Source organism: Triticum dicoccoides, chromosome 7B (assembly GCF_002162155.2).
Source record: "Triticum dicoccoides isolate Atlit2015 ecotype Zavitan chromosome 7B, WEW_v2.0, whole genome shotgun sequence".
Taxonomy (NCBI): Eukaryota; Viridiplantae; Streptophyta; class Magnoliopsida; order Poales; family Poaceae; genus Triticum; species Triticum dicoccoides.
In genome coordinates this window covers 27,297,012-27,321,811 of record NC_041393.1, presented here as the reverse complement: position 1 = coordinate 27,321,811, position 24,800 = coordinate 27,297,012, and the positions used below count along the sequence as shown (strand labels likewise).

Sequence of the window (24,800 nt, the reverse complement as noted above, 5' to 3'; positions counted from 1 at the left end):
CCATCGAGGCCTCCCCCTCTCCCCGTCCTCTCCTGGCCGGTCGCCGTACGCGCACGCGGCCGCAGCGGCTAGGGAGAGGTGGACGGAAAAGTAATCCGAGAAAATGAGATGCATCGATGCGCTCGTGAGGGGTTGTCCTCTCATACGTTCTTCTCCTTGGCATGCATGGGAGCGGATCCTCCGCCGCGGCTGGTCGTAGAGCTTTGCCTTTGACAGACGGCAGGTGAAATGAAATGTGTAGCCAGCGTACCCGTCCAGTACAGTACATGCGAGTTAAGCAAAGTAGCAAACACGTCGAATGCTCGTAGCAACTCCAACGCGAGGACCTACTTCATCTGCACGTGTCCGTTTGAATTTAAATGGACACAAAAATCGACCCAATGCATCTATCCAAACAGATGCACGTCCGTTTTTCGTCCACCTAGCGACCCATTCCAAACCTAAATTTGTGCCTCATTTGCGTCGGCGCGCACACGCGTGATGTCCGCCTACTTCTTCCCCTGGCCCGTAAGTTGGTGGCACATAGGTCATTCTCTTCCTCCCATCGACAGCAAGCACCCGGCCTCCCCACCCCATCGCCGCCGCTGCCCAGTTCTGGTGCTCTCGCCAGCCGTCCGCACCCGCAACACGCACCTTCCAATGTCACCACCACCAGCGCCCCGTCGCCAGGCCACCGCAGCTTCTCCCGACATCGGTCACTGCCAGCACCACCTTGCCCCTCCCCCTGCGCCCCCGGCCAGCTCCTTCGACGACGACGCCACGCTCGCCGGATAGAGGGCGACGCCCGCAAGCTATTCGAGGGTTTGCGCGCAAGGTACAAATGGACACCGCCCACAAGTTCTTTTTCCACTATTTCATTTCTGACCCGGGTGATTCTTCATCTGGCGATGAGGAGATGGTGGCTCCTGTGTTGGTCGTCCATCACCACCTTAGTAGGTAGCGACCGTTGTTCCGGGGCTCGATCCCAGGGCACACTCTGACGTTGAATCGCAACCCAGAGAGTGGCCATTTCCTTCTCTGGAAGGACTACTTCGAGACAGCCAACCCGCTCTTCAAACATCACCTATTCCGCGGCCGTTTTCGTATGGCTAGACATGTTTTCAACCGTATTCAAGAGGGTGTGGTCGGATACGATAAGTATTTCGAGTGCAAGGAGGATGTCTTTGGAAATATTGGCTTCTCCTCTTATCAGAAATGCACTGCAACTATCCAGATGCTTGCATCCAGAGTTCTCGGTGATCTCATTTATGAGTATGTCTATATGAGCGAGTCCACGTGCCTAGACTCCATGTATAGGTTCTGCAAGGATGTGATAGCAGTGTTTGGTCTTGAGTACTTGAGAGAGCCAAATGTTGCAGATACAGCCCGCTTGTTGGTGATGAATGCCAGCAGGGGCTTCTCGGGGATGCTTAGTAGCATCGGTTGTATGCACTGGGAGTGGAAGAACTGCCGTTCTGCTTGGCAGGGGTAGTATAGGGGCCATGTCAAAGCTTACACGGTCATACTCATGGTTGTAGCTTCACAAGATCTCTGGATTTGGCACTCTTTCTTCATCATGGCCGGATCTCGCAATGATATCAACGTGCTTCAACACTCTTCGGTGTTGGCAATGCTTGCCGAAGGCAACTGCCTAGAGATGAATGTTAACATCAATGGCCAGAAGTACAACAAAGGATACTACCTAGCTAACAGTATCTATCCTCAGTGGACTGCTCTTGTGTAGACAATCTCCAACCTTGTAGGAGAGAAGAGGAAGAGATTTGCACAAGAGAAAGAGAGTGTTAGGATGTGGAGTGTGCCTTTGGTGTTACACAATCTCGATGGGGCATCGTTCAATATCCTGCTAGAACTTGGAGCACCAAGAAGTTGTGGGAGGTGATGACTGCGTGTGTGATCATGCACAATATGATCGTAGAGGATGAGCGCCCGAAACGTATCTATGACCAAGGGTTTCAGTTTCATGATGAAAATGTTGTGCCTGAGCATGGAGGAGCGACAACGTCTATGCAGTTCACCCAATTTCATCATCAAATACGTGATTGGAAAACTCACATTTAGATGCAAAATGATTTGGTTGAGCATACGTGGGTTCACGTTGCCAACCAATAGATTTATCTTTTTTTAAATGTATTTGAGACAATTGAATTTTTTATTTGACTTGTAGAGTATGATATATCTACTTGGCTAGTGAACTATGATATATTTGTTTGGTTGTGAAACTATGTGAAATGTTTGTATTTTGTTTGAAAACCCACGGCAGGCCGGCCATGAGGGCGAAAATGGATCTAGCGTGTTGGGTGCACGGCCGACCCAAACAAAAAGGGGGCGACCATCGAGCGGGTGGCCGATCCAAACAGACAAAATGCGGACATAGCATGCGTTCATTTCGGTCAGCGCATTGGAGTTGCTCTTAGAGCATCTACAGCTGGGCGCCTCAAAGCTGCCTGAAATGTTAGGGTGAGCTGCCCGGTCAATGTTTGGTCATGAAATTTCGATCCAGACTGGCGTCTTAAACATGCCTCAAACGCCTGGGCTGACCGACACCACTCATATCCAAACCAAATATGGGACGGACATGAGGGCACCCGGGTGCACCTGGACGTGTCCATCACGTTGTCCCTAGCCCATGCTGGCCCACTCGACCCCACATATATTCCTCCCCGTCCATTCACTGGACCAAACTGTGGCCATTTCACTCCACTCCCCTCCGCCAACCAAGTACTCATTCGTCGGTCTCTGACATGGTGGGCAACGGATCTAAGTCCTTCACTGCTACTTGTGAGTTGCGTTGGGATTTCCTTGAACATGAAAGGATGATGCAGTACAATAGAGGTAAGTATTTCCCTCAGTTAAGAACCAAGGTTATCAATCTAGTAGGAGAACCACACAACAACACATTAGTAATACCTACACACAAAATAACAAATACTGTCACCCAACGCAAAGGAGGGGTTGTCAATCCCTTGGCGGTTAATTGCAAGGATCAAATCTTGTAGTGATGGATAGATAGATAAAAATACAAAAATAAAAGTAAAGTAAATAAAAGTACAGCAATATATTTTTGGATTTTAATATATGATTTAGATAGACTCGGGGCCATAGTTTTTACTAGAGGCTTCTCTCTTGAAGATAGGATACGGTGGGTAAACAAATTACTATTGGGTAATTGATAGAAAAATGAATAATCGTGACGATATCTAAGGCAATGATCATGTATATAGGCATCACGTCCATGATAAGTAGACCGACTCCTGACTGCATCTACCATTATTACTTCACACATCGACCGCTAGGATGCATCAAGAGTATTAAGTTCATAAAGAACAAAGTAACGCCTTAACCAAGATGACATGATGTAGACAAAGTAAACTCAACTAATATGAATAAACCCCATCTTTTTATCCATCATGGAAATGATAAAAATACGTGCCATGTCCCTTTCTATCACTGGGATTAAGCACTGCATGATCCCATCACAAAGTATCTCTCCCATTGCAAAAAATTAATCTAGTTAGCCAAACCAAATCAATAGACCGGAGAGAAATACAAAGCTATAAGAATCATGCATACAAGAGTTCAGATAAGACTCAAATAATATTCATAGATAATCTTATAATAAACTCACAGTTCATCTGATCCCAACAAACACACAGCAAAAAGTGATTACATCAAATAGATCTCCAAGAACATCAAGGCGAACATTGTATTGAAGATCAAAGAGAGAGAATAAGCCATCTATATACTAGCTATTGACCGGTATATCTGTGTTAAACTACTCACACATCATCGGAGGGGCAACAAGATTGATGTAGAATCCCTCTATGGTTGATTCCCCCTCCGGCGGAGTGCGAAAAAGGCTCCTAGAGGGGATCTCATGAGAACAGAAACTTGTGGCGGAAAGAGTGTTTTTGGTGGATCTTTGTTGGCTTCCCAATTTTGGAAAATTTATAGAGCTAAGATTAGGTCAAATGGGGGAGCTAGGGGCCCACAAGCCACCAGTGTGCGCCTACCCCCTGGGCGTGCCCAGGTGGCTTATTCTCTAGTTCATCGTCTCCTGGCCTCCACCCGAAGCTTCTAGTGTCTCTTATGTCTAGAAAAAATTGTCAAAAAGTTTTGTGGCAATTGGACTTCATTTGGCACTGATATCCATGAAAACCAAAAGCAGACAAAAAACAGCAACTGGCACTGGCCACTGAGTTAATAGGTTAGTCCAAAAAAGATATATAATTGCATATATAACATTCAAGATTGATACTATAATAACATGGAACAATAAAAAATTATAGATACATTGGAGACGTATCAGTCACCTCAAGCTTAATTCCTGCTCGTCCTCAAGTAGGTAAATGATAAAAACAGATTTTTATGTGGAATGCTACCTATCATATTCATCATGTAATCTTGCTTTTGGGGCACGCATATTGAGATTCAAGTGATTCAAAGCAATAGTCTATAATTTGACTTGGAGACATAAATATTCAAGCATACCAACAAATAATCATGCCTTTCAAAATATCAACGCTAAAGAATGTTATCCCTAGCCCGTCATGCTCAATCATTGATCCATTTATGAAACACACTCAATACTAACTACAACGCAATGCACAAGCATGGCAATAGTGCTCTCCAATTGGTGCTTATAAGAGATGTTGACAGCTCAAAATAAAAGTAAAATACAAAAAAATAAAATAGACAGGCCCTTTGTAGAGGGAAGCAGAGTTTTGCAGAGGTGCCAGAGCTCAAAGCTTAAAAAAGAGATAATTTTTTTGAGAGGCGTGCTTTTCCTGTGAACGTCACGACCGAAAGTTTCCGATATCTTTCATGCCAGATACATTATAGGCGGTTACCAAACAGAAAATAACATTTTACTCCCTCTCCACCGTTCTTTGATAATCCATGGATAGACGTATCCATGGGTGCCTTTCAAACTTTCAACTTCCAAAGAGGGAGTTCATACTTTATTATCTTGATTCATTATGGGACTGGGCACCCTATTACCTGCCACTTTCTCATGCAATGACAAGTGAATAAACAATCATCATGAGAATAACTCATCTAGCAGTCAAGATATTGACCACCCCTTGTCGTTCCATGAGAGGTACATGCACACAAAACGGATAATTATTTGAATGATTAGAATTGGCACATGCAAATTTACTTGGGACGACGTGTAAATAAGGTAGATAGGTAGGTATGGTGGAATCATATGGCATAAATTTAGGTTTAAGGAATTGGATGCACAAACAGCATTCCCGCTTAGTACAAATGGAGGCTAGCAAATAGATTGAGAAGCGGCCAGTGAGAAAACAAAAACGGTCATAAACATGCATTGAGAATAATTAACATTGAATAATGCACCATAAGTAGGATACAACTTCCTTCCATAACTATTGAATTTACGTGGATGCATAGGGAGTCACAAACCTTAACAACAATATTTTAACTAAACCGCAGTTACTCACTAGTACAACTCACATATTATCATCTTCATATCGCAAAACTATTGCAAGGAATCAAACTTATCATATTCAATGATCTACATGAAAGTTTTTATTATATCCTTCTTGAATATCCATCGCATTAGGCCCAAATTCATAACTTGTGCATATTGTATTACTATTATCAACTCTCAAAATGATATAAGTGAAGCATGAGAGTGCATCTATTTCTTCAAAATATAATTACCGTCGTGCTCTAAAAGATATAAGTGAAGTACTAGAGCAACTGTCTAGCTCAAAAGATATAAGTGGAACACAAAGAGTATTCTAACAAATCACGAAAAAGTTGTGTCCTTAAATAGGTGTGTCCAGCGAAGATGATTGTGACAAACTAAAAAGTAAACAAAGCAAAGACTCATACGATACAGTATGCTCCAAGCAAAACTCATATCATGTGATGAATAATAGCTCCAAGTAATATTATCGATGGTTGGTAGAAGAAAGAGGGGATGCCTTCCGGGGATTCCCAAGCTTAGATGCTTGGGAATCCTTGAATATTACCTTGGGATGCCTCGAGAATCCCTAATCTTAGGCTCTTGCCACTCCTTATTCCTCCATCCATCGTGGGCTCACTCAAAACATGAAAACTTCAGCACACAAAACTCAACAAAAGCTTCGCGACATCCATTAGTATAACAATCAAATTACCAACTTTAGGTACTATTGTAAACCCATTCATATTTTATTATTGCATTATACCTACTGTATTCTAACTTCTCCATGACTTATACCCCCTGATACAATCCATAGATTCATCAAACAAGCAAACAATGCAACGAAAACAAAATCTATCAAAAAAGAACAGTTTGTAGTAATCTGAACAATGACCATACTTCTTTAACTCTAAAAATTCTGAAAAATTAGGACAACGTGGGAAATTTGTATATCAATCGTGTGTAAAAAGTTCAGATAAAAATCATGTTCAAGTGAATTTAGAGAATTCCTGGTGCGAGCGCAAAAGTTTCTCTTTTTTCACTGAATCAAATCAACTATCATCCAAATCACCCCAAAGGCTTTGTTTGGCACAAACACTAATTTAAACACAAAATAATAGAAGCATAATTGTGTGCACACCAAAAAATAGAAAATATAACTATTGGGTTGTCTCCCAACATGCTCTTTATTTATAGCCATTAAGATAGGCTTGGGATATTACCTATACTCACATAAAAGACAAGAATTGAAGCATAAAGAGAGCATCATAAAACATATGACCAACATATTTAAGTCTAACATACTTCCTATGCATAGGCATTTTATAAGCAAGCAAATTGTCAGACAAGAAATATCTAGCATATGCAAGGGCGGAAAATAAAACATTGACGATCTCAACATAACGAGAGGCAATTTAGTAACATGAAAATTTCTACAACCATATTTTCCTCTCTCATAATAATAACATGTAGGATAATAAGAAAATTTAACAATACAGATATCTTCATGATCCACATGCTTAAAAGTCTTATAATCTTTCAATATAGTGGGATTTACATTAGCTAAAGTCAAGACCTTCCCAAACCCACTTTTATCAATAATTTCATAAGATTGCACACTCTCCAAATATGTGGGGTTCTTTTTTCCTAAAGTTATTACTCTTTCAAACCCACTTTCAATATTATTGCAAACATTATTATCAATTTCATATTCATCATGCGGCTTAAATAAATTTTGAAGATCATAAGAAGCATAACCCCAATCATGATCATTAGAATGAGTAGTGCACATAACAAAATTATCATCCCCAAGCTTGGGGTTTTGCATATCATTAGCATAACTGACATTAAGAGAATTTATACTAACATCATTGCAATCATGCTTTTCATTCAAGGAGCTATCATAAATCATTCAATAAATTTCTTGTTCAAACACTTCATCATAATTTTTAGATTCATGATTTTCAGGCAGAAATTCATAAAGATAATCTAGTGCGCACTCAACTCACTAGCAATTGGTTCATCATAATTGTATTTTTTAAAAAGATTAGCAAGAGCATGATGATCCATTTTTATTTTTCTTATTTTTTTCTGTTCTTTTGAGTGTTGACCGGAGGCAAAAAACAAGCAAACGAACAAAAAGGCGAACGGAAAATATATTTTTGTTTTCGTGAAAATGTTTTAGAAGTGGGGGAGATGAAAACAAGAGGCAAATGACAAATAAATAAAATGTAAGGAGATGAAAGTTTATGCGTAGGTACTTGATATATGTTGGCGATGTCTCCACAGCAACGGCGCCAAAAATTCTTCCTGCTACTTGTGAGTTGCGTTGGGATTTCCTTAAAGAGGGAAGGATGATGCAGTACAGTAGAGATAAGTATTTACCTCAGTTAAGAACTAAGGTTATCAATCTAGTAGGAGAACCAGACAACAACTCGTTCGCAATACCTACACACAAAATAACCAATACTTGCACCTAACTCAAACAAGTGGTTGTCAATCTCTTGGCGGTTAATTGCAAGGATCAAATCTTGTAGTGATAGATAAATAGATAAAAACACAAATAAAAGTAAAGTAAATAAAAGTGCAGCAATATATTTTTGGATTTTAATATATGATTCAGATAGACCCGGGGGGCATAGTTTTTACTAGAGGCTTCTCTCTTGAAGATAGCATGCGGTGGGTAAACAAATTACTATTGGGCAATTGATAGAAAAGCGAATAATCATGACGATATCGAAGGCAATGATCATTTATATAGGCATCACGTATGTGATAAGTAGACTGACTCCTGCCTGCATCTATCACTATTACTTCACACATCGACCGCTATCCAGCGTGCATCTAAGAGTATTAAATTCATAAAGAACGGACTAACGCCTTAAGCAAGATGACATGATGTAGACAAAGTAAACTCAATTAGTATGAATAAACCCCTTCTTTTTATCCTTAATGGCAATGATACAAATACGTGTCATGTCCCTTTCTGTCACTCGGATTGAGCATCGCAAGATCGAACCCATCACAAAAGCACCTCTCCCATTGCAGGAAAAATCAATCTAGTTGGCCAAACCAAATCAATAGATCGGAGAAAATACAAATCTATAATAATCATGCATAAAAGAGTACTGAGAAGACTCAAATAATATTCGTAGATAATCTGATCATAAACTCACAATTCATCGGAACAAACACACCGCAAAAGTTGATTACATCAAATAGATCTCCAAAAACATCAAGGAGAATATTGTATTGAAGATCAAAGAGAGAGAGAAGAAGCCATCTAGCTACTAGCATGGACCAGTAGGTTCGTGGTAAACTACTGACACGTCATTGAAGGGGTAGCAAGGTTGATGTAGAACTCCTCCGTAGTTGATTCCTCCTCCGACTGAGTGCCGAAAAAGGCCCTCAGATGGGATCTCTTGAGAACAGGAACTTGCGGCGGTAGAAAAAGAGTTTTGGGTGGCTCTCGATTGATTTACCGATTTTAGAGAAGTTATAAAGCTGGCTACCTCCCTTGGGCGCGCCCAGGTGGCTTGTGCTCCACTCCTTTGTCTCCTTGCCTCCTCTCGAAACTTCTAGTATGTGTCTCTTATGTCCATAAAAAAAACGTCGAAAAATTTCATGGCAATTGGACTTCGTTTGGTACTGATATCCTGGAAAACCCAAAACAGGCAAAAGAAATACCTGGCACTGGGCATTAAGTTAATAGTTTAGTCCCAAAAAATGATATTTAATTGCATATAAAATATCCACTTTAATAACATGGAACAATCAAAAATTATAGACCGAGCTCATCTAGCGCGGCCCCAAGGAGAAGATGGCTATCCGGTTTGCGCTCCGCTGCTCCTGGGAGGAGGCTTGTGCACGGCATCGCTCGGACTCATTCCATCGGGAATCCATTGCGTCTGCCCAAATGGAGCATGGATCTGGCATTAGGTGTGCTGTCACTACCTCACTGGAGGCGGTGCGGTCCGTCGTCCGAATGTGGTGGGTGACGCACAACCCCTCCATTGGTGCGCCGAGCATCGGGATGCACCATGGGCATCATCCAACGAAAACATGGCATGGTTTGCCCGCCATGCGAGGTAGTGGGCGCGGGAGGCGGCGGCAGCCCTCACGATGGTGGACGTCGGTGAGGCAGAGTCGCATTCTCCAGTGCCCCGTATGGTCCAGCAGTCAGGTGTCGCAACCGCGTCATGGTGCATGTCGCTGACTCACCCCAGGACGGATCCATTATCGATCTGACGTCCACCATCACCATTTGGGTTCCGAGCTCCGACGAGGAAGAGTAGGGCATGCGAGACGGTTGCGCCTTTAGACCCGTGAGCCGGCTCGTGTCCCATCCCCTACTCTACCTTGTCGACGACCGAACCAACACTCTGGAGTGCGGAGCTAGCCGTTGGACATGGGCACGGTGGAGCCGGACGAGCTCCGCTCAAAGATCGTTGTGTTGCATTTAATAATATGGATTTGAGGTTTCTAATTTGAAGTATCCGGATGTGGAATGCATTATTTGAGGCGTGGCCGGTCACTGTCCGCGGACGCGCCCAGGCGTGTCCGCGGGCGTTTGAGGGTTGGAATTTGCCAAGTTCGCTTGTAGATGCTCTTAGGGGATCTCCAACGCCAACCCTCAAACCTCCTGCAACCGTTCGGATCGCGGAAACCATCCAACATGATCCTGTATTGGTCCGCGGGGCGGTCCGGACGCGATTTCTCCCATAAACCAGAGACAAACATGCGGGAGGTTTGCGGGAGTCTGGACCTCTCCCAAGCCCGTTTCTGACTGCCCTGGCCAACCAAACCCCCTCCCGTGTGCGCTTGCCGCCCGACGCCACTTGCCCGCATTCATGCCGCTGTAGAGCGCACCGCTCCATATTGAAGGCGGCTCAGGGTGGACGCAACCTCTCACTGCCTCCGCCATTGAAGCGGCGCGCCGGCTGAGGGCACCGCCTGCTGCACGCCTGGCTGAACACGCCTCCTCACTGCATTCAAATGCCTCCATTGAACCTATGTGGAAGTCGAGAAACTTACTCGGACCACACATTCGTTCATAAGCGAGACGACATTAAACGCAATGTGGTCGAGCTCCTCCCGCCCGCCCTCTTTTTAAACGAGGTCAGACGCTGGGTAAGAATCACACCCCTCTGCCGCTCCCCCATCTCCTCCTTCACCATTTTCTCCACTCTTTCGATGGCTTTCAAAGTGCAGTTCTCCGGCATACAAGCCGGCTGGGTGGCCCACCGAGCCCGCCGGATATGAGTGAGGCGGCTCGATACTCCACCTCCCTCGCCTAGCCCGATTGAACCAATTATCGCGGCCCCAAGCCAACGCGTGGTTCAGCTACTCGTCGCTCCAGGCCAGCTCAAGAAGGAGTGGCGAGTTGCTCCACGCCGGCACGGCGACACGGGCATCAACACTGTCGTTGACAACGTCGCGTTGTCCCGCGCCTCCCATGTTTGTGACCTCGCCTACGATCACACCTCCCGTGCCCGCGACCACGCCATGTAGGAGGGGACAGAAGCCGAGTGCGCGGAGGTCAACGAGTCGGTAGCTAGCGCGTTTGCGTCCGCCGCCATCATCGAGGAGAAGTAGAACACGGGAGGCCGCCACCGCTTGGGTCCCGTGAAGGCCATCGCTAAGGCAACGCCAGCGTACACAGCCGGTGTCTTGCCCTCTCATTGGCCACCGTTGTCCCCTTACCTAAAAACCAACCATGGTCTGTGCAGCGTAGGGACCTTTCCCCTCCGACTGAAGCATCAGGCGGCAGTTCCACTCTGATGAGCAGTGGGGAAGCGAGCCGTCCTTTGCGCTGAAGCATAAACCTCCGGGGTTCACCACTGCCGGTCATGGGGAAAACCTTGGAGACCCATCGCGCTTCAGTTCTCTTGGTTCATAGCCGGACACGAGGAACGGGCGCCGACGACCATTTAGACCTAGCCGGATGAGCTCCACTTAGTTAATGTAAATGTAATGAAATCCGAATGTATAGATGAAATCCGTCAAGTTTAAGTGAAATATGTCATGTTTATATGAAATCCGGCCGTGTTTATATGAAATCCGGTCGTGTTTGATCGAATTTCGTCCGGTTAGTTTGAGTTGTTGTCAAAATGTATGCGGCTATGGTTGAATGGCGTCCTCTCACATCTGTATCCGCGGACTGGTCCCCTGTTTGCAGACGGATGCGGGAGAAGCAGGTTGTCATTGGAGATGCCCTTAAGTGCGGTAGTAGTCTGCTTACTCCTACATTTTCTTTCGGTTGCACGGGGCACACGCCATGACGTCACAAGTGTATGCAAGTCTTTTCTTGTTTTGAATGGCTAGATGGCATGACTGATCTGAACATGTTTTTTTCTTCCACCTTACAAATGTGAATAATTTTTTTTATATCCTAGCTACTCCCTCTGTTCATTGTTGTTATAACATGTTATAACTTTTTTTTTCTGAATCAGATGTATATAGACACATTTTAGTATGTTTGTTCACTTGTTTCAGTCAGTATTTAGTCCATATTGAAATTTCCAAAACATCTATAGGAGTATTTGTGAAAGTAGGGAGTAGTACACAAGGCTGCACAAACTTACTGGCGTTTTTCTTTCTTTCTAGAATAGCATGTCCTTATGCGAAAATGCTCTTTGGAGGCCGAGCACCGTGGAGCTCGCTATCTTGGGCGTCAGTCTTCACAGTGATCAGGCGCAGCTACGTAATTGTCTCATGTATTCCAGCCGGCAGGCTTTTACACGGCACCGTATTGCACAGTGGCAACACACATTAACTAGTGGCTGTACCATCGCACGAACAAGTGCCATCATTTAGTACTGGAAAAGATCACAACCCACTGCCCCTCCGGCCAGTTAAAAAACCTGCACCACCGTCATCCTTTTCCGTCATCCAACCCTCATCCAACTTGGTATATCAAATTTCTAGGACAATCATCATCATGTAATCACCAAAATATGTGCGTTTTATTACAAGAAATCACCCAAAAACATAATTTCTTCCTTGATATTTAAAGAAAAAAGAGAAATTATGCATAATTCGAAATGATTTTAGTGACACATCTTGGAATGAGTTTTCCTTCACATGCATTGTCTAGATGCTTTTTCCATATTACTTTTGCATTTTTTGTCAGAAAATTCCGGTGACAAATTTGTTTTAGCAATGCGAGAAGCGATTTTCTATGCATGGTGACAACTACGCACGTAGGATGGCACCTACACACCCTTTGGCATAAATGCCTTTTTTGATATATGAGGTATTGCCGTGTCGGGTTTCTGATGACATTGGTGCAAGTGCCTTTTTGCCGTATAGAATGACCTTTTCTCACTTCTCTTTGTCTTTTTATTTCCCTTTTTACACAAGTGCCTTTTCGTTGTGTAGAAAGAGTCTTTTGTCACTTCTCTTAGTCTTTTTGCTTGCCTTTTTTTGGCACAATTGCCTGTTTGCTTGCCTGGCTAGTCCAAAGTCATGATATTTTTGTTATAGAATTATTTTTCATAGTCTAAAATAATTAGAGATAAATATTGGGGCCATGCGTAGCTATCATCATGGGTAGCAAGTTATTTCTCTATGCACAATGCCTTCCTCTCAAAGTCTGGCTCTTTTTGTTTTGCAAGGGAAAGTCTTGCTCTTTTTAACGGGCAACGATGCAACGACTCCTTATGCGATACACAAATAAGTGTACCCCGCTAAGCTCGCACGTATACCACAACTCATTCACTCTATTGTCAAATTTTCACACACTATACTAGAAGTTTACTTTAAAAAGAATCGCCTCGTAGCACTAGTAATTCTGTTACCAAATGAATGTACATCCTCCTTTAGTTCTTCCATGTCTACCATAACTTCCCGTAAAAAAATGTCATACCATAACTGCGCCTCAGGTCAACCCCATGGCACTCCAAGTAATCGGCGTTTTCCAGATGTAAATATGTTAGGAAATTCTCATATGTTATACTCACATGGGAACAAGATAAATCACCCATACGAAATGATAGTTTATGTTCCGGCCCCTCTAGCAATGGCTGGAAACTATTCGACTATTGTCACTCTTCAGATTTTTAGCCAACCACGGATGCTACACCAGTGTTCCTAATCTTTTCAATTAAGATGCACTCTAGTAATTTTATGGCAGCATTTGTTTAAGACAAAACTGTAAAAATAATTATGGTATTTTTTCTTTTTAAATGATATTTCTTATTTTCTTAATCAGCTAAAATAAGATGCACTCTGCCTGGTGCGGTCATGTTTTATTTTTAAATCAAATTGGCACACCAGGATCGTCTTGATTTTATTTTTATTTTCTAACTAGCACCACGCTACCTTGCATGAAGATTTGTATAAGGAACTGTTTGGGGGTTTGTTGCAGCTGAGATTCCCCGCACACCCAACCGAATCCCTAAACTAAAACAAGTGTAATTTTTGACAAATTTATGATTACCCTGAATTGCATTTCTCCAAGGAGAATTCCATCCCAATCCCATCCATGGCTAAATCGCTCCTGTTAGCGTGACAGAGAAAAAGGACAATCGGTCTAAATAGGCAAACATGTGCATCACTTACAATTAATATATTTTTTGAACATCACTTCCAGTTAATTTTTTGGGGGGTAAGGCCTAGTCTTCGTCACTTCCAGTTAAATGTAACGTGATTTGAATCATTATTAGCTTTTTTAGGGGTTTGTATCATTATTAGTTGGACCCATCCATATTAATGACACACTAGGCCGGCCCTGCACCATATGTGGATTAGGCACATCTGCCACCCAAGCAGAGGCACATCCGCCCATGTACAAATCTAGCACATCCGCCACGGCACCTGTGTATTTCCCATCGTACATGCATATGCTAATGCACGCTGCACACATCACAGCATGTCAACGCAAGGCCTAGATAACGGCCTCCAGGTCGCTCGGCCTCCAAAATGCTCCACTCGTCCTTATGAAACAAATTAGTGGAGCAGGTAGTGAGAAATTTAGTTGAAAAGAGTTTCATGTTTATGAAAAAATGTTCCGGTTCCCTCGGTAACAATTGAGAACATGTTTATTCTTTTGGAGAGGAACAACCTGAGGACATATGTAGTATTATGTGTTTGTGCAGTGTGCACTGAATAAAAACTGGCTTATACAAATTCGACCAAACCGCATTAGAGGTCACGTGATGCTATAGCTGCCATGCATTTCTTGCGTACCGACAATGTGATGTGCCCAATATAATAGCATAATTTTCTCAATTAAAATTGTTCCATGTCTTTAAATTTTCAGAAAATCGGCCATCTATTCGTTAATGAAAGATAGGTTGCAATATTTACAGTGTGGGCATGTTTGGAATGCGGGCCCTATTTCTAACTCGGTGATCCTAAATATTGATTCTTTATCTAAGGAAAATCAGGCAGCTAGCTGCGTATTAATTAGGTTGCACACTTCTAGACCTAGGCCTCTTTGGAACAATGTACCGTAAGATAAAACTAGTAGCCTTGCACGTCTCTACAAGACACATGTTATGATTCAGCTGAGAAAGTATATGGTATAGACATATAGTGTGTCATTCTTAGTTCGGTTTATCTGTGACCATAGGCACCCCTAGCAACAAGGAAACACAGGCAACAACGAACTCATGGCTGTCCATTACACATCCGTAACCATGTCATGTTTAGGCTTCGCGTGATTCTTTTTCCTTTTCAAAAACATGCTTGAATGCCTACGAAGAGACAATGATCGAGCCGCTGTAGTATCATCAACCTCAACATCTGCATTCAGTTTGGCCCAGACATGACAAGAATATGTATCAGGACTTGGCAATCGATGTGAAGATGGAACAGAATGTATCTGTAATCTGCATGAGTTAAGGAGATGATTGAACAACAAACAAGCAAAGTCAATTTGCCAGACCAAACCGGTGACTGGGAAAAATATCACAAAATTAAATACACAACTCGTAAATCGGGGCTAATCATCACGGACAAAAAAAAAGTACAAACAATAATATCTGCAAATTGTGAGGAGAAAATCTCTGGTGTACTTTTATGTTCAAAATAATCTTTTTAATCATCGAGCATCTTAACCTTGTAGATCAAGCACCCTGATTGGCACATCTTGCACCAAACGGAGTAAACCATTAGCATCGTCTAGCATCATAGCTGGTAGTTCCAATATATATTTTCCAGTGAACCTTAGCCTGGAAACGATCAACCAACATCAGAATATCCTACTCTAACTAACCAGCATCAGAATATTGTCCAAACCAACATCTTATCTTCTCCATGATGGAAATAGAAGAGAAACATGGACAACACGAAAGTCAGTAGAAGCATGAAGAAACTCGACTACATAATAAAGACCTCCAAGTCGGTAGATTTACTGTACTTACTCCAAATTAGCAACAATGTATGAGTAGAAAAGTAAAAGGGACAACACCAATAACTCAGGAATTAGCTCCCTATAGCACGTATAAAGTGATGGCTGAAAATCTTAGAGGTTGTCGCAATGAAAGATATTAAATAAAAAAGAAAGCTTGCAGCAACTGCATTAGAATATAATTACAGTTGTCAATTGATCATCAATAGAACTGTTCTCAGCATGTTCTCATCTCATAGTTCCTTCGCGCCAGTATCTTCACCTCTTCAAGCTTGTTTTGAATTGATGAACCAAAAAAGTTGACCACAAACAGAGTGAGATACCTGACAGATCGCACCTCCACACCACTGCAGTCGTCCGCCTTGCTGACGCCACTGGCTTGGCCAGGAGGTTTATCCTGCTCGACCGGCACCGACCTGACCAAGGTGGACATCTACAGCAACTATAACTCTTTTAGTATTGGAAGTATTGTTATTTCCTTTTTGATGTGTCCATACCATCTACTGCGTTAACTCTGAAGAACAAGGAGGAGTTAACTACAAAGCAAATGGATGAAGAATGAAGAAAACAAACTCAGAAATCATAGAAGCTATCAATAGGAGAACACAAAACTTGCAGAACTTGACACATTCTAATACCCCCTCCGACCCAGAATAAGTGTCTTACTAAAATTAGTACAATTTTGTACTAAAATTAGTACAAAGTTGAGACTCTTATTTTGGGACGCCGGGAGTACATGATCAATCTCCATTACTGAACGAAAAAAATAAGTTCATTCAGTTTTTGAACAACTTTTCTCATAGCTCCTCTGCACCTAGCAAACTTATTTGACCTAAAATGCAATTCAGACACATGAAACCTCATTCAATCTATACAGAAATTTCAGTTTACAACTTATTTTCAAATAAAATTGTGCCTCAGCTCATGTGAAAAGTGAAATATATAGAAATATAACTTCAAATATTATAGTGATAATATAAAAAGTACACCCAGTAACTTTTCAAAATACATAATTATATACCAGCAAAATAAGATCATTCCTTTTGGGAAGGTGTCCTTCATGCCCTCCTTCCACCCCGACTTCACGTTGATCGTCAGGATCTCCTCCACCGGGATCATCTTCCTGCACATAGTAACCATGAGCAAGCAGCAATCAGTGTTTATCACAGCACACAAAATCAGTTTATTGTTATACTGAAGACATGCACCCAAAACTGACACTTAATAATTCAGAATGAATGTGCAGGATATCAATAATACAACTGAATTGTCACACCGAACCAAAAAGAAAATTGCATTTCTTAGGTTTAATCTGGACCAGTTAACACAGGCTCGAATAATCAAGAATGTACTGCCTCTGAAACCAGCAAGTAACAAATTATCACACGTGTACAAGGGAAAGGACACTCACCTACTGAATTCGCCACCGTCCACCTCATCGAGCTGTTAAGTGTGTGCGGGTGTACAGGCTGGGAGGTAATCAAACCACCATCTCATTTTGCTCACAAATCCAAAAGTTTATACAAAGTTTAGAACCACACTGATCCCGTGATCCAGCTAAAGGAAATGAAGGGTAGCAAAAACTCGATTGCAAGAGCAGAATCTGGCATACCTGGTCCAATAAAAAGGGATCAGAGTGTTCACCTACAGGAGAAAAAGCCCCCCACCGCACCTCTTCTGAATCCCAACCAGTGCCACACGGAGAAAACACCCAAACAAAACAAGCAACACATTGACCCCACGATTGTTGTGCCTAGAGTAGAAAAATACGATAGAGTAGAGCGCGGTTGTACTCACCGAGAACTACGCCACGATAGATCATCTGATGCTAGCTCCTCAAATCATTGGCCAGAGATCCAAATAATATATGTGTGTTCTAATTCCTAAATGGGCGTTGAAGGCCTACAATGATCAGATGACCAGTCCTCTTCTTATGGTTCTATCTACATGGATCCCAGTGTGTTGACAGAATCAACATGCATGTGGCCTCAAAACAGAAAGAATCATTGATTTGATAGGTAATACTTCAGATCTAGCCAACAGCAGGATAAATCATGGCAACATTTTGTATGGACAGGTTTTGATAGTGATTCAAAACGTACCTAATATGCATAACCTTTGGCCTGCGATCCAAACGCATCCAAACGCCCGAGCTCCTGCAGCGGCCGCCGCTGCCGCCACCCCGTAGGCTCGCGTCGATGCCATGCGCCGCCTCTCGCCGGAGACCGTCGCAACCGGAGGTTCACAGTCAAGGCCGCCACACCCCTGCCCTTCCTCTTCTCCCTTCTTTCTGTTCTTCTATATCTCCTTCTCACCTTCAAAGCTCTCTCCCTGGAACTGCAGCAGGCCATGGAGAAGCTCAGCTGCCGCCGCCGTCCATCCGACTCGTCAGAGCCTCCTGTTGTAGAGACATCATTTAATGGCGATCGAGTCAGCATATAATCCTGCATCATTTACTACCTCAGCTATGCTCTATTATTATAGTTGATTACAGTGATTAAACCCCTAAGAGTATATGAAATGGGCATGGCTGTACAAAATTTATACATACGCTATACCCTATTCCCGGAGTTGCAATCATTAGGTTGAGAAAGAACAAAACCAAATGAGATGCCTGGTGCATAATTTTCTAGCTGAGAGCCAATCAGTATGGCATCTACGTCTATGTTAGGAGGTACAATCTGCAGTTTTATGTATGATTTGGACATACCATTTGCATTGGTGCTGAAGCTTTCCTGGCAGATTTGACAATTAGCCTCACCAGTCAGGTTTTTCATATCACTGAAGAAAAAAGAAGCCCAGACACAATGTTGAATGGATAGATAGCCATCCAGTATCAACAAACTAACAGGAAAAATACATGAAGATGGTACTAACATCCGGCATTCAACGCTGCTCCCATGATTGCAGAATGGGCAGGAAAAGGCCATATCAACCTTGTCCATCAGCTGCTCCCATGATTGCAGAATGGGCAGGAAAAGGCCATATCAACCTTGTCCATCGGCTTCCTAGTGGGTGGCTTAGCGGCCGCCTTCCTCTTCCCCATGGTTCAACTTATCTTCTTCCTTTCAAAACCTACGAAGAGCAGCGATTAGAATCTACCTATCAGATGATGAGAAGATATTTAACACACTAATGGTGTTGCTAGCCGCGAAGAAATCAATACTTTATACAGTATCTTCTAAACAAATACTGAAATTCGTAAAAGGCACCAAGCTATGACGCATCATTCTTTGTAAAAGCGACCGAAATTAACAACACAAGATGAAGATAGCAAATCATACACAAATCAACCCCAAGACGGAATCCAGGAACACAACAGCATGTATGATCGTGCCAAGGACACTACACCCAGGGTGGATCTGACCCAGAAATTGCGAAGGTCCCATCCCCACCCTAGTGGGATTGACCGATTGAATTAGCAAGGAGAATTGATGCTGTGAAGAAGCAATCAGACAACCTAGCCGCTCATGCATACCTCAAAGGGAGGGAGGAGACCCAGTGGCCGGGCGAAGACCGGGACGGGGTGCAGACCGCAGCAGCAGGACGTCCCGGGGGTCTAAGAAGAAGGGGAACGACAACGGCGTCGGTGCTCGAGAGGGCCAGAAGAAGGGGCCCGGGATCGAAAAGGCAGGCCTTCGAAGCTCTCTCTCCCTGGAACTGCAGCAGTCCATGGAGGAGCTCAGCCGCCGGCGCCGCCCTTCCGACTCGCCGGAGCCGTACGTCATCGATTCGATCCGGCTGCCATCCGCTAGATCCATGCCCAGCCCCACCGGAGCCCACGCCTCCCTGCATCGAGCTGCCGCCGCCGCCGCCCCGTGTTGCCCGCATCACTCGCCTGCAATTAGGTAGTATCTGTTTGACATCGGGTTGTGATTTTTTTTCCTTGGATTAACAGAGCGATGTATCGGAGTGGAGCACGGAATGTTTGGTTCGGCAGAGTTTTCGTCCGCTTGGGCAAATTGCTAACGCAATTCTGGCTGAGGGTTAGTATAATTTTAATGGTTAGATTAAATTAAGTGGCTCTGATCATGCGGCTGTAATTGCTTCGTGTTGTTGTGTGTATGTTAGGTTGGGTGTACTTAGTGATGATTAGTGATGAATATGTTTGCTTGTTTAATAGTAGTAGAGAAAAGCAGGAATAGGCTAATGTAGGATTTCTGAAACCAAGGCATGGGATTTGCAGATGTGGATGGCCCTTTGGATACTTGAAGTGTTTTTTATATTAATTTTTAAAATGTTAGAATGGGGCATGAATGAAGAATGAAAATTTAAAATTTTAAAATGTTACCCATTTGGGCGAGAGTAGTACTAGGATGGGTGACCTCCTGGGAAGTCCTCGTGAAAGGGTTTCATATCTAGCCTACCCCAACTTGTTTGGGATAAAAGGCTTCGTAAGTAAGTAAGTAAGTAAGGTACGGGCATGAAAAATTGTTAGGGGTCTCATTACTTCGATCTAAAGGACCACTACAGGAAAAATTCCTATGGATTAAAATCCTACAAATTCTTACAAAGCCCTTCAATCCAAAAGGGGAGCTACAGTTGCATACAATTGTTTAAGCTACTTGGTGGCTTAGAAATTAAACGATCTAAATTGTCCTATTCAATTGGTCGTGCCACACTACAATGTAATGAAATCCTTCAGTCTATAGAAATAGTCTCTTATGTTTATTAGGTTAAGGCATATTTCATGATTTCTCTTCTTTCAAAACCTTGTCTATATAATCCATTTTTCTTGTTGTTCAACAGCATGTACAAGACTCTAGAGCGGTACCGCAGCTGTAACTTCAACTCCGAGGCAACTTCAACTCCGGAGTCCGAAGAGTAACCTTTTTAACACTGTTGCTTCATATACATTTCAATTACAAACCCAAACAGCATGTACAAGACACTAGAGCGGTGTTTCTATCTATAAATATATAGGGCATGTCACACACATTTTGTGAACTGATAGTCTTGGATAGGCCTTAGGTTCAGGATCAGATGATGGCAATTTGGTGACTGAAATTAATGTTCTTAACGTAATTTCACTGGTCATGGCGAATCAAGCATCAATAGAGATAACACAATTAATAACTCAAAATTGGATCTTTGGATGTACTGCTTCTGAGTAGCAGCAAGTATTCAACGGAATTAAATGAAACTTTCTGAACATATGCACTGGATAGGTTTAATATCTCTTTCTTAAAATAAGACATAATCTGCTACAACATCAGATATGACAATAACTAATTAACACTGGAGAGTACTTATCATCCAGTTTCAGTGTGATGTAAAAACTATTATATATATGCTAACTTATACTGGTATCTTATAGTATGTCACGTATTCTAGTAAGATTAATTTGGTAGTACCTTGTAAACAAACGTACATATCTATGGTTTGTGCATAATGCTGTTCTGTATTATTCATGATTTCACTCGATTAATCAGTGGACTGCTAATTCTCTTATTCAAACTAGAGCAGTTACCAGGAGTACTTAAAGCTAAAGACAAGAGTTGACTTCCTACAGACAACTCAGAGGTATGTAGTCCCAAGCTAACTGTAAAGAAAATGTTGGAAATATCATATGGATCTTTGATTAGGTGTTAGATATTTAATCTTGTCATGCAGTTTAGAGTTGAGTCAGTGCCTATAAGTCTGCCAGGGTGCATTATAGGTGACATAGAGTTAGCAAGCATGCATAGAGAGAGTTTACGAATTGGATAGAGCTTGGAGTGATCAGTGGACTATTTATGCATGTGTTCTGCGGTTGAGCCAAGATAGAGAGATTGTAGAGAGAAGAGAGGAGCTGTGAGATGCAGCTCCAACACCACAAAGTGCCTAAAATTACTGATCGTGTGCAGAAATCTTCTTGGCGAGGACTTGGGCCCACTTAACATGAAGGAACTTGAGCAACTGGAGAACCACATTGAGATGTCTCTCAAACATATCAGGGCGACAAAGGTACGTACTTCGTTGTTGTCAAGTTAATTAATTGGTGATCACATTTCCATATATGTACTTCTCAAGTAGTAGGTTCAGATGCATGCTGTAACTATAAAAATGTTTGAGATCAGATTTATTTAAGATGTAAAATGTAATGCTGACCAGCTATTTCTGTGTACACTTGTACAGAGCCAGCAGTCATTTGATCAGCTCTTCGAGCTCAAGCGCAAGGTTACACATGTGTCTTTATTGTTCAGCCTTCAGGTTTTGGTCTATATGTATCTTTCAGCATCTAGGCCCTAGAATTACTAATTACTAATTTTTCCAGGAACAACAACTGCAAGATGTTAATAAAGACTTACGAAAGAAGGTACAATGCATTAATATGAGTGATAAACCTCATCTTTTCCATCATGGTCTTTGATCATTTTATTTCATTTCCAGCATTGGTTTAGCTAGCCTGAATGTGCCATTTATACGCATACTCTTTTGGTTAATCCTCATTTGGATTAACATGCTTATTAGGAGTTCTATACATAGTATGTGGAAGCCTCAATTATAAAAAAACATATATATGAAGGGAAAGTTAGCACTAGCCGATGTCGTATTGATTTGGTTATCTGCTCATCCTTTTTTGACACTGTAGTAGTAGTTACTGTAATTTTTCTGCATTTTTTGAAAAATATCAAATTTTGAAAGAAAAAATGGTTTTACCAATTTATACAGACAATATGTGCCAAACATGTGCTCCAATTGACATGAAATTTCTCAAGAACAATACTAGTAGCCAGTAGTAGCATGATTGACCATACAACAAAGTTTCATATAATTCACATACCAATACATCAAGTACTAGAGAAGCAACAAAAAATGACAAAGACAATGATATTGGTGTTGCTTCTTACTAATGCTATTGTAGTTGTAGAACACCTCCACACCAAAATGCAAGCGACATTCTGCAAGCCATCAGTCCAAATTAGCACAATTGTTAGTGATATAGTAAGGCATGAATTGGGACAGCATTGGATTCAAGAACAGAAGGGAGCATATTTGACCTGCTTGCAAACCGACTGTGCAAAGTCTTTCTCTTCATTTCTACAAATAATAACAAGGACAGAAATTAGTTCGTGAGCATATAACCAGAACTAGCTAGTAGCAACATATTAACTAGAACTAAACTAGCTAAAGCCTACAACAAATATATGATTGACATTCGACAAAACAACACTGAAAATAGCCGGAGTCTGGAGCACTGAATAAGTTTGTTAATGCCAAGGACAGAGAAAAAATTAGACAGAGATAAGAATCTACCGGCGCGCAGGCAGCTGAGGCAGGGGAGCCTCGGAGGTGATGGGCGACGGCCAGCCGGCGGCGGATCCGGCAAGCTCCAAAGGCCTGGGTGACGGCCGCCGGGCAACGAGCTGCCCGCCTCCCCGTGCTGGATCCCGTGGTAGCGGCGAGCTCGTACAATGTGGCGGCAACCGGCGGGAAGCCGAGGTCTGCGCGGTGTGGCAGCGTCCGGCGATCGGCAGGGGGCGAGCTCCGCCTGCTCCGGCCGTCCGGCGGCTAGGTCGTCGAGAGAGCGTGCGGCCGTGTGGGTGCACCTGCTGTCTTCTCCTGGCCTCGTGCCAGCCTAATTGACTTAGATGGGCCGGCTGACGTGCTATTCCTGGCCGGACCAGCCGATACCTAGTAGTAAAAAAATATTTCGTGATTTTTAAACTAAGTTCATGTTCGAAATTTTTTCTTGCTTTTAGAAAATGTTTGAAATTTCAAAAAATGTCCCTTTTTAAAGAAATGTTCAGAACTTTCAACAAATGTTCTTATTTTAAAAAAATATTGCGAAATCTTTTGTTCAAAATTTTCACAACTTGTCAAAAGATGTTCATGCGTTACAAAAGTAGTTCCCGTTTTCAAAAATTGTTCGCAAAGTGCAAAAAATGTTTATGTTTTGATTATTTCGGAGTTTCAGAAAATATCCAAGTTTCCTAAATTGTTCAAAAGTTTCAAATAATGTTCGTGTTTTCAAACTTTGTTTGTGAATTTCAAAATATGTTCGCCTCTTCAAATTTTGGTTTATGTTTCTTTTCTAGTTTTTCTGTTTCCTTTTCTTTTCCTTTTATGTTTGTTTTCGATTTTATATTATTTTCGAAAAACAAATCGGATTTTTCGTAAAATGTTCATGCTTTTATAAACATATCATAATTCAAAATTTTAGTGTTTTCAAATTATGCTCATAAATTCAAAATTTGTTCCTATTTAACAAAATGTGTTCGTGTATTAAAAAAGTCGTCTTGAAAGTTTTTTTATTTTCTGAAAACTGTTCACAAATTTCAAAAAATGTTCTAGTTTATAAAAGATGATAAAATTGAAGGTAGTTTTTCCAAATTCTGTTTATAATTTAAAAAAATGTTCGCGTATTAAAACATTGTTTGTGTTTTTTCAAAAAAATGTTCCGAAGTTTCTGCTCAAAAATTTCACAACTTCTCAAAACCTGTACGGTATTGCAAAAATCCTGTTTAAAAAAATTGTCCACAAATTTTAAAAATTGTTCATGTTTTAATTTTTTGGAGTTTCCAAAAATGTTCCTGTTAAAAAGTTCACAACTTTAAAATAAATGTTAATGTTTTCAAATTTTGGTTGGGAGTTTAAAAAATGTCTGCGTTTGCCCAATTTTCTTTTGGAATATCAAAAAATGTTTCTGATTTCGAAAAATGTTTCTGCTTTTCTAAAAGAAATCAGTTTTTCTAAAGCAATTCGCCAATTAGGAAAGTGTTTGCATTCACAAAACACTCAGTTTAAAAAAATCATTCAAAATGGGGAAAATAATTCGGATTTGCTCTGTGGGGTTGATTCTTAAAAAGGACGCTGCTAACTTGTCAGTAACATGTGCTAGGTCAGTTGGTGGCAGTTGTTGATCTGTAGCATGAGGTACAAGGTTAGATTCCTAGCTAGGTCGATTTTTTGTTGTACTACAGTACAAGTTCGCTGGCATTCATGGGTCGGCCCAGTCGGAGATCGCCTATGTAGAGAGCTTGTACTACAGTACAAGTTCGCTGCCATTCATGGGCCGGCCCAATCGGGAGA

General features: G+C 42.0%; 1 protein-coding gene and 1 long non-coding RNA gene across 9 annotated transcripts in view; one reads left to right on the top strand and one right to left on the bottom strand.

Moving 5' to 3' along the window:
- Window positions 1-24,800, top strand: part of LOC119338442 (MADS-box transcription factor 5-like) — a 29,544-nt gene that overhangs the window by 3,311 nt on the left and 1,433 nt on the right. For both annotated transcript variants that reach the window (XM_037610767.1, XM_037610766.1), the window contains exons 2-6: window positions 20,535-20,609; window positions 21,252-21,308; window positions 21,632-21,731; window positions 21,903-21,944; window positions 22,042-22,083. In XM_037610767.1, coding sequence (XP_037466664.1) covers window positions 20,535-20,609; window positions 21,252-21,308; window positions 21,632-21,731; window positions 21,903-21,944; window positions 22,042-22,083 — 316 coding nt within the window. The remainder of the gene's footprint in view (window positions 1-20,534; window positions 20,610-21,251; window positions 21,309-21,631; window positions 21,732-21,902; window positions 21,945-22,041; window positions 22,084-24,800) is intronic.
- LOC119338443 lies at window positions 14,697-23,389 on the bottom strand. 7 transcript variants are annotated; one of them, XR_005164000.1, is made up of 7 exons: window positions 23,025-23,389; window positions 22,769-22,808; window positions 22,619-22,669; window positions 18,663-18,860; window positions 18,496-18,566; window positions 17,197-18,183; window positions 15,930-16,908 (listed from the first exon to the last, which is right to left on the bottom strand). It is a non-coding gene; the product is annotated as an uncharacterized LOC119338443 (long non-coding RNA). The 7 variants fall into 7 exon arrangements; XR_005164004.1 differs by lacking the exons at window positions 22,619-22,669; window positions 22,769-22,808; window positions 23,025-23,389 and adding an exon at window positions 19,264-20,039 and having other exon boundaries at window positions 17,197-17,286; window positions 17,398-17,462; window positions 17,583-18,183; XR_005163999.1 differs by lacking the exons at window positions 22,619-22,669; window positions 22,769-22,808; window positions 23,025-23,389 and adding exons at window positions 14,697-15,264; window positions 19,264-20,054 and having other exon boundaries at window positions 15,494-16,908.